General features: G+C 38.2%; 2 protein-coding genes across 3 annotated transcripts in view; one reads left to right on the top strand and one right to left on the bottom strand.

Moving 5' to 3' along the window:
• Window positions 1-6392, bottom strand: part of numa1 (nuclear mitotic apparatus protein 1) — a 14620-nt gene extending 8228 nt beyond the window's left edge. Inside the window, exons 1-14 of the mRNA XM_035680504.1 lie at window positions 6007-6392; window positions 5585-5658; window positions 5391-5482; window positions 5162-5235; window positions 4619-4707; window positions 4465-4539; window positions 4243-4336; window positions 3917-4076; window positions 3279-3418; window positions 2753-2864; window positions 2433-2550; window positions 2016-2156; window positions 1450-1563; window positions 1-1301 (exon numbers count right to left, since the gene is read on the bottom strand). Of these exons, the coding sequence (XP_035536397.1) occupies window positions 1-1301; window positions 1450-1563; window positions 2016-2156; window positions 2433-2550; window positions 2753-2864; window positions 3279-3418; window positions 3917-4076; window positions 4243-4336; window positions 4465-4539; window positions 4619-4707; window positions 5162-5235; window positions 5391-5482; window positions 5585-5623 (2549 nt within the window). The 5' untranslated portion in view covers window positions 5624-5658; window positions 6007-6392. The remainder of the gene's footprint in view (window positions 1302-1449; window positions 1564-2015; window positions 2157-2432; window positions 2551-2752; window positions 2865-3278; window positions 3419-3916; window positions 4077-4242; window positions 4337-4464; window positions 4540-4618; window positions 4708-5161; window positions 5236-5390; window positions 5483-5584; window positions 5659-6006) is intronic.
• Window positions 6393-6512: 120 nt separating this feature from the next.
• Window positions 6513-8884, top strand: lrrc51 (leucine rich repeat containing 51). Of its 2 annotated transcripts, none has more exons than XM_035680503.1 (5): window positions 6513-6678; window positions 7022-7100; window positions 7604-7809; window positions 7916-8064; window positions 8651-8884. In XM_035680503.1, the coding sequence occupies exons 2-5, from the start codon at window positions 7049-7051 to the stop codon at window positions 8784-8786; spliced, it is 543 nt and encodes a 180-aa protein (XP_035536396.1). In that variant the 5' UTR covers window positions 6513-6678; window positions 7022-7048; the 3' UTR covers window positions 8787-8884. The 2 variants fall into 2 exon arrangements, with proteins under 2 accessions (XP_035536396.1, XP_035536395.1); XM_035680502.1 differs by having other exon boundaries at window positions 6619-6747.
• The last annotated feature ends 790 nt before the right edge of the window (window positions 8885-9674 follow it).

The following is a 9674-nucleotide window of genomic DNA, read 5'->3' as shown; positions in this document are numbered from 1 at the left end:
GTATTTAGCCTCTTCACCTCATCTTGAGATGCTACCATCTGCGTATGGAGTGCCGCTATATCTTGAGTGCTCTGTAGATGCTGTTCAGCCAATAGATTTTCCTTGGATTGCAAATTCTCCTCAGCATTCCTCAGTGAAGAACTAAGAGACTCAACCTGTGTCTTTAAATCTTGGATCTCTTGATGTAATGTTTCTGACTGCTCTGAACTTTGTTTTTCCAACATGTTAATCTGTTCCTCTTTAGTCCGGATCTCCTCCATCATGCTCCTCGTCCTTTCCTCAGAAGCAGACAGTTGTTGCTGCAGGAGCTCCTTCTGATGAGCACTTTCCTGCTCCTGCTCTGTAAGAATAACCTTCTGAGCCCGAACTTGTTCCTCAGCTTTTCTGAGAGTGTCCATCAGACTTTCTAGTTGGCCTTGTAGACCATTAATCTCTTGCTCGAGCAATTCAGACTGTTGAGAGCTGTCATTCTTTAGAATAACAAGCTGCTCATTTTTAACCTCCATCTCTTTGTTTAACTTCTGAACCTCTTCTTCATGTGTCACAATCTGCTGTTGGAGTACCTCTCTTTGTTGGGTATTGTCTTGTTGGGTTTTAGCCAATAGGTCTTGCTTAAATTGGATTTCCTGCTCAGCCTGTTTGAGAGATGAGATAAGGTCTTCCACTTGGACTGTCATGGTCTGGATTTTATTTTGAAAATGTTCTTGCTCATTAGACTTCTCCAGAAGTAATTTGGCAAGCATTTCTTCTTTGGCTTGAATTTCATTTTTGTCACTTTTAGTTTCATCTGTAAGAATGTCAACTTCTTCTCTGAGACTGTTAATTTGTTGATCTTTATCAACCAATAGAGAACTGGCAGCAGATAACTGTGTCTCAAGCTCTCTCATTTTTTCTTCTGTCTGGTGGAGAAGGTCTTCCTTCTCTTTCTTAATTTCCTTTAGTTTTTCAACTTCTTGTTCACAAGCAGCAATATGCTGTTGTAATCTGGTCATCTGCTCAATTTTCTGATGCTCAACTTGCTCAAGTTGAAGTTTGAGATCCTGGATCTCTTGCTGAAGGATTGCTCTCTGCTCATTGATCTCCCTTTGCAACTTGTTTAGAATTTCATCCTTGGCATGAATCATTTCTTCACTTTGGGACTTCAGTTGCTTTAGGAGATCCTTCTGTTGAGCTATTTCTTCCTGATACTCTGCCAGTTGCTGTGTTTTGGCCTGAATCTCCACCTCAGCCCTTTTCAGGGAGCAAAATGTGCTTTCCAGCTCATTCTTCAGTCCATTGATTTCAGTCTCATACATTTCTCTCTGGCAATTTAAGAACATAAAGCCATTAGTAACTTTGTAATCCAAAGCAGATTTTGAAAATAAGAAAATGCATACTTTATATTTGATTAGCAAACATTTCTGAATGCAGTTTCATGATTTTACTTTTACATAGAATTATGGACTTTACCTCCATTATAGGCCCCATATTCTCCCCTACTTCTTCTTTAGAGGCCCTGCTTATTTCCTCCTCCAAACATGAAATCTTTCCCTGGAGGATCTGAATTTGTTCAGTCAGTAGATCCTGAAAAACAAGGATGAGCATAGTACATTTGTAAAGTAAAATGTAATGAGAGTAAAAGGAGAATCACTTATTCCATCAACACAAAACTCAAATGCTCTGTCTCATGGGCAGTATATCATAAACGCAGTCAATTCTTAACTATAGTGTGTGCTTTTCTTTCAATTATATTTCTGCCACTTCTAAACCAAATAATTATGGGTACTGGGGCATTCCTGCACATTACTGATTGTTTGCAGAGTTGAGGAAGAAAGGTCTGAGTTGTTATTACGTGACAAGTGATTTATTTTGTAGTGTTTTCATACCAGTGACACAACATTTAAAACTATAACATAATAATGTTATATCACATTTGTTTATTTCTACTGGGTACAACCTGAATCATTCAAGGATTTAACGAACTAAAAGTAGTTGCTAACACAACTTCTGTTCTGTGAAGGAAATACAATATGTACCTTTTGAGCAGTAGTTTGGTTGAGTTCAGACTCTAGGTGGTCTGTTTTGCTTTTCCACTCCTCCTGAGCAGATGCTTGGGTTTCTGTCAGCCTGCCAACTTCTGCCTCAAAGATGGCCAGCTGTGAACATACTGCTCTCATCTGTGAAAATATTCAAATAAAGTTTTTACAATCTGCAATAAGTTTGGATTTCAACATTGACACATGACTCTACTGAGAAAGGGTTGCTACTAGTGCTGAACCCACTGGGACTTGACACCACCAGTATAATATTCGCATGGCTTAGGTTCAGAGGGAAGTCTACTCATGTTGAAACTTCAAAGGACATTGCACCCAACTGTTACTGATTGCTTTCTCACTTATAAAGAAACTAGCAAAGAGATTTAACAGACAGAAAATTTGCACATGTGTCATTACCTGGGAAGAAAGAACACCATTTTCTTCTGTACACTCTAAAACTTTGCGTTCCATCAGTGCGGAGTTACACTTTAGGTCTTTGTTTTCCTTCAACATATCATGAATACGCATTTGTAGCCTAAGACAGAAAAAACAGTTAGCAACTGATTTGTTTTGTAACAGAGGAAGTATCACAGCCTGTAAAAGCAAATAGTATTCACAAACTCAAGTTGAACAAGCGTCTTTGTTATAAAAGGTCTTATTAGCTCTGTCGCGCATTAACATATGAGCCTCACAGTAAATAAAAATGATAGTGTTTGACTCTGTTCTCTGGTACTTACGTGTTGTTCTTGGTCTCAAGCTCATTGATTTGTTCCCTCAAAACTTGCTCCTGATCACCTTGCTCTTCTTTCAGCTTATCAAGGCGGTACTGTAACTGGTTAATATGGGTTTCTGAAAATACAAAGTATAGAACAGAGTTTAATCTGGCTCTTAGGTTACATGCAGGTTCAGTTTAAGACATTTTAAGGCCGCTATAAATGCGATTTAAGACCTATTTCACAACCATAGAGGGAATAAAAGTATTTAAAAGAACAAAAGGATATAAAGGCAAATCGGTATTAGTTACATGTAGGTTTTGTATTGTAGGTGTTAAATGTTCCCCAAAAAACAGATTTAAAAGGGGAGAGTGAAAAACTTTAGTAGCAGCAGTATTCATTAATCCAATCAATTGTTAAGACTTGTCAAAGTCATATTCAAAGACATTTTATGGCCTGAAAATTCAGTTTATTAAAACCCTGCAGACACCAAAAACAAGTTTGTTCAATGTCGTATAAACTTAATAAAACAAACACTTAAATGTGGTACCTCTCTGTGCAATGAGAGCAAGCTTGCTGGCCAGTTCCCTCTCCAACCCATCTCTGTAGTCTCTCTCCTTGATCATCTGTCGCTGCATCTTCCTCAATTGAAATTTAGGTGTGTTCATGATATCCTGCAGAGGAGACTTGCTGTGGGAATAAAAGCAGATCAGATATTGTCAAACTAATAACATTGCATGGACAAACATAAAATGGATATGAGAGACCTGCTTATTATGTGCATATTAGTCAATGTTTTGATGATATGCAAGTAAAACGTTTGGCATTTTGTTATTGTGTGAAAACAAAAATCTTAGTTACTGCAAGGTCAGCAAAGTATGGTGCATCAAACTACTTTCACTACTACAGATTTTCATTACAAAGAATACCAACAAATCAGCTTTCTCGAATGATTAATTTGAGCTGAAGTTCTTGCAAAAGGTGACATGCAGATAATTAATTAAGCTGAAAAATGTCTAGAAATAAGGGTTTAATAGATCGCTAACTAGCACACACTAAGTATTATCATCACATCACATGTTTTGAGTCGACTCAAACACTTCTCAACGGATGATTAAAATCATCAAATTTTCTGGCATAAACAGAATACAATAAGCTTTGTGCTCAAATTCAAATACACACAGATACCTGACTGAGGAAGAAGCCACAGTTTGCATATCCAAAAATGTGATTTTCTGTGTGCGGTTGAAGACAGGGGAGTCACCATCGGACAGCGAGGACATGGTCGACAGACTGGATGTAGAGGTGGTTGCTAGTTCCTCAAATATTTCACGGTTGGCAGGTAAATCTGAAAATTAATGGAGATACATGACAGATTTTACACCTTGCATGTTCAATTCGAACCAGAAAGCTAGTTTTTAAATACAGAAATAGTGTGTGGGTGACACTAATGACTGTTATTATGGCATTATGACATGAAGAAATGGAAGATTAAAAAAGAAATTATGACTTACGTCTCCTTGCCAAATAGGCATCGAGGCTGTGATTCAAATAAACAGAGCCCTCGCTCTCCATCACATATGAACTCGTTAGGTTCGCTATCTCTCGCTAAAAAGATATAAGCAGGGACATATTGGCACAGGATTAAATGACAGCACAACACACGATGAATGAAATGTGATGTATCTCAGTGATAAGACACTTATCTGATTATCCAAAAACAACTCTCCAATTACCTCCACTTCACATTCCAGTGTGTTTAGTGTGCAGCGGTGATTCATCATGTCTTGGTACACGAGCAACAAAAGCACCTGGTGGTATCACAAAGAGTGAGTCAGAATGGGTCTATATCTATGTTTGTCATAATTTTGTTTTTTCTTCATCTTATACCTTTGCAATTTCTACTGTTAGGTTGATGCCATCTACTATGTTGTCCCAAGACAACGAAGTGCCTTTGGTTGCACTGAATCTGCAATCCCCTAATAAAAAAAAATAAAAAAACACATGTTAATTCTCAAAGGACAGAAATATTCAACATCTGTCTGCCTGTAAAAGTGTTGTTCTTTACACACTGACATCACTGTCTGGCATGTTTACAGGTGCAGCAGGAAATACTTAAGACCACACCCAACAGCGATTAGGGGTGTGGTCAAAGGTGCTACATTTGAAATGTTCAACTAGAAGATAACAGAGAGAAACAGTGCCTTTAATGTAGTAAATAACACACTCTGACTACAGTGACATTTTCAGAAACACAGCATGCTTTTTGCAGATTTTATCTACATGGAGTCAGTTGAGTGATTCAAACATGTTAGGACTTTTTTAATACTAAGCTAAAAGGGTGACATCTTTGAAACTGGAGACTTTGTCACATTTTATCACACTTTTATAAAAGGCAATATCTGATCTTTTAAAAAAGGTAGAGAAACTTACTTTCCACAAAGTCTGCTACGATCTTAAACCGATCCTCGATGGAATTAATGCAACAGGAGTTGGATTCATTTTTCCTGAGAGAAGATGGTAAACATTAAAGTTAATTCTAACCAACGAGCACTTTTAATTCTCCATTATTTCCAGAAGCATGTTTAAAATGTTTTACAGTAGTCATTGACCTTCCCTTGTTTACACAGGCCAAGCATTGCAACACATTACTTCTACTTACAGCATGTAAACAATCTTCAGTAAGACTGTCCCATCTTGTAAATCGTCAATAGTTAATGTTATTTCTCGGTCTGACAATTTGATACTGTTAACCTGCAAAAAAAAAAATAGATAGTTTGACAAGTTGCTTAATTAATACAGCTTCAGTGGAATCAACATATTTGCACTTAAAAACAAACGTTACAACTAACTTACCCAGCAAAGAAGAGCCTTGACACCTAAGTTCATCGCCATCTCGGCTGACCCTTTATTTCAAAGGGATTTTAAACCTGAAAGTGAACAAACAAAGTCTAAACAAGCTTATAAATTACAGCAGCGTTGTCCAACTAGGTGACGAACGAGCAGCCTTTTACATAACGCTAGCTGTGCTCATTAAGGTTTACACAGTTTCATCCACAACTAACTGTTAGCTAAATAAAGTTACCTACATTACCGCTACTGTGGATTTGTTTACTGGATGTTAACTTAGTGTTAGCGAGGTTTAGTTAACGCTAACCTGCATTATAATATCTGGCTAACAGTCAGCTAACATTTGCTAACTAACTTAAATTACTGTAACTCGGCGTTAATCTTAAAGACTAATGGTAATAAAAGGTTGCATCCGAGCAGGGACTCACCTGGAAAGCCAACGTCACTTTTTTCTGTATCGTAAGGTTATGAATTGGTTTTGTGAAGACGGGTACGACCCTTTCGTCCCACAAAATTTAAAAAGGGCTGCTCAAGATTGAATCAGCCAATCAGGGTTGAGGAATCGACGCATACGAAAATGGGCGAAGCTGATTGGTTTAAAAGCCGGCCGTCAACTGAGCGTTGCGCTCGATATCTCCACCGGGGTGCTCGGTTTCGAGGTAGGCGGGGAGGAGCCGCTGAAATAAAGTTTAAATGCATTTTTTAGTGTTAGATTTTCTATTTTTCCTTTATGTTTTTAGTCTTAGCATCGCGAAGGTTGCAGCAGATTAAACGCCCTTTAATGTTATCGCAGACAGACTGCCACTTCGCAACCGGGATGAATTTCGGCGTACGCCGGAGTATAAATTAAAGGTGTGTGTAGCGAGCAAGAGAAGCGTCCTACAGGCACACATATAAACACAGTAGTTAACACTTTAATAACTGTTAGCCTGTGTTTATTACGGCGACACATTTAACTCAACAAATGTTCATAGAAACATGATAGAAACATATGGGCAAACGCAGTTTAATCGTAATCTAGATAGACAATATAGTGTAACTACAAATCCCATGATGTACCTGGTCGTTTCCTTGGAAACGGGTTGTTGTCTCTTCGACAGGTAAATGTTTAGGCTACGGGAGCAAGGAAGTGTGTTGTTATTACGCCCGTATGCTTCATTAGTTTGTTGGTAAGTGTGGTTTTTGATTGGTTAATAATTAATTGAAGTAGGTTAATAAGTAAAAATCGGTCCGAAATGGGCAATTATGGTTTGTGTGGATCGATACCATAGAAATGTATGATTTATAGCAGCCTTATATTCCCACCATACTGTTACATGAGAGGGTAGCTATAAATACTAAATACGTATGCTAATGTCAGCAAATTCTGACGTTTGTGTGTTTGTTTTTTAAATTATTATTGTTTACTGGGTGAATGAGCATGATGTCACCGTCCTCCCACAGGTGAGTGGATCTGTTACAGGTGTGAATATGTGTGGAGCTCCAGTGGATTTATCTTTTAAACACATCAGCAGTTTGGCAGGTAGTACACAGTCTCTATCATATTCCTGTAAGGCTTTTCTGTCTCTCCTTATGGTACTTTACACTGTTGCTTATTTTTTAGTATTATCACTGTACGATTATTATTAGATACTAAATGCACCTTTTCTTTAGTGGCTGCACATTACAGTGTCCTGCAGTATACTTGAAATAAAAAAGAGAAATACATTTTCAGTATATCTATGTATATAGTTTGTTATAAGTGTGTATTTAGGCTGTATTATTCTTTTCTAATACAGTTTTAAGCATTTCTTCTACCAAATTAATGTGCAACTAAACAGCTCAAGATCATTTCTCATATTTCTGTGTTGTAAATTCATTGGTAAGTTCTATGGAAACTTAATGACCACAATGCCTCATCTTCTGATTAATACATTTATATGTCTTTGAAACAGTGTGTACCTTGAATAAAATGTTACACAAAATCAAACAAATCCACAGGGCGGTCCTTAATATTTACTGTATTCATTTTATTTGTGGTCTCAGACGCATGGATAGAGGAACCAAGCAGCAGTTTGCGACCTTCAAAGAAAAATTCGGCGATGAAGTACCTAAGCCGCTCCTTGCGTCTCAATAACAACAACATTACTGACCTTAGTGACCTCCAGAAGCCTGTTAGCCACTTCCTGGCTGAGCCGTCACAGCTCGCCTGGCTGGATCTCTCCTTTAATGAAATCTCACACATAGATCAGGTAACCTTCCTCTCGCCATGGCTTGTTTGCATGTTTGCTTGTGGCCTAGATGTCTTTCTCACAGTACACCTGCAGTATGTGTTCACGCGTGTGCTTGTGTTTCCAGGTTTTGTGCGAGCTGCGTGAACTGCGCGTGCTGTATCTTCACGGCAACAGCATTTTCATTCTGTCAGAGGTGGACAGGCTGGGAGTGCTACCGCACCTACACACCATCACTCTGCATGGAAATGTCATAGAAACCAACAAGGCCTACAGGTGGAACACATTTATCCCAATCACACACACACATCCTGCCTAGCTGTAAAATGTTTGGATGTGGGACGCTGAGTGCTCGGCCATTGTTGTTTGACTCTTTATAGAAACTGAACATAGTGACTGACAATAAGCACCAGCAGTAATCCACAACTGCTTGTAGTTTGACTATAGAACTAAACACAAAGTCAGAGTAGAGTGAGGGTTTACTGTGTGTGTTCATCTGAGACATGAATGATTGGCAAGCATGTAGACGCATAACATTGTAACAGGTGCTTAAATGCAGCTCGAGCTCATGTTACGTATCCCAGTCTGCATAGCAACACTGGTCACACACACACACTTAGAGAAAGAGCCACTGTTGGTTAAAAGTCTGTTTCAATGAACTGATTTCTCATGAAACAATACAGGTTTTTGATTAGGTATCTTAATGTATGGTAGATGTAGCACCAGTAACGTAAAGATAAGGTCAACTTTATATAGTTTCTATAGCTATGCACCTCTTTAACATTCAGGTTTGATTTCCTGTGCAGAACATACAAAATGTACTATTTAGTGCACATGCATAACTGTGTCTTTGTGCACGTAGGAATCATGTCATTTCTGCCCTGCCTCGGTTGAAGACGATGGACTTCAGTGCTGTGACACGCCAGGAGCGAGTCATGGCAAAGATTTGGCATCACAGCAACAACCGCAACAGGAGCAGCAAGGAGACTATCCAGTGACGGCCGCTTCATCTCCGTAGGGGGGGGTGGTTGAAATCATGGTTTTACCCAAATGTTCTGTACTCCACATCCACTGAAAGAAAACCTCTAAAATGTTATATAATACGTGTTGTATGTTTGTCTGTGTATCTGTGTTGAAACCAGCATTGTTTTAATGCTTGTTTTATTTTAATCTGCTGAAATGAACAATTTATTAGTCTGGAAAAGAAGTTAACAATCATTCAGTTTAAATAATAGTGACACAAACGTCACTGAATGATCCTGAGATATTGACATACTGTACATTGTTTGAAATTGTGGGCGGTGGAATATTTGAATAATTAGGATTATCTTGTTGTAACAAAGTACCAATTATTGTTAGACTGTCTCTATCGTTGTTCATATTTAATCCAAAAACTAACTATTGTAGCAGCGTGTTGGCCGGAGCGTTACAATCTACGTCGACCCACCGCAGATAAAATCAGACTTTTTGTGATTATTTATTTGTGTTTTTAAATGTATATTAGCTCCTCAGGAGAGCATGCGACTGTATGTTGTGGCAGGGAGCTACGGGAGCGCTTCTAGAAGAGTTCTAACAACCGGATGATCTGCAAGCCTGTGATTATTTCAACCACGCAATAATTTGAGCTTTTTGCAAAAGGGGTTCTTGGCATTTTTTTTTTTTTTTCTGTTTCTGTTTGTTACTCAGATGGTTTATACTACCTGAATATGTTTGTAATATCTTAGGCTAGTACCAAAAACTTTTAAGCATTTCTTTTTTTGTTTTGTTTTGTTTGTTTTTGGTTAATTATTCATTAAAATTTTTCCAACATACAGCCTCGTGTCTTATTAAATAATATTAACATGCATATCTGGGAAGAAGTTGGTTCTTCCCAGAAGAACCAACTT

The sequence above is a fragment of the Morone saxatilis genome, unplaced genomic scaffold, assembly GCF_004916995.1.
Source record: "Morone saxatilis isolate NCDOM2014 unplaced genomic scaffold, NCSU_SB_2.0 Contig8, whole genome shotgun sequence".
Taxonomy (NCBI): domain Eukaryota; kingdom Metazoa; phylum Chordata; class Actinopteri; family Moronidae; genus Morone; species Morone saxatilis.
Note: the sequence above shows the minus strand (reverse complement) of the source record. Positions and strands in the feature narration are given on the sequence as shown.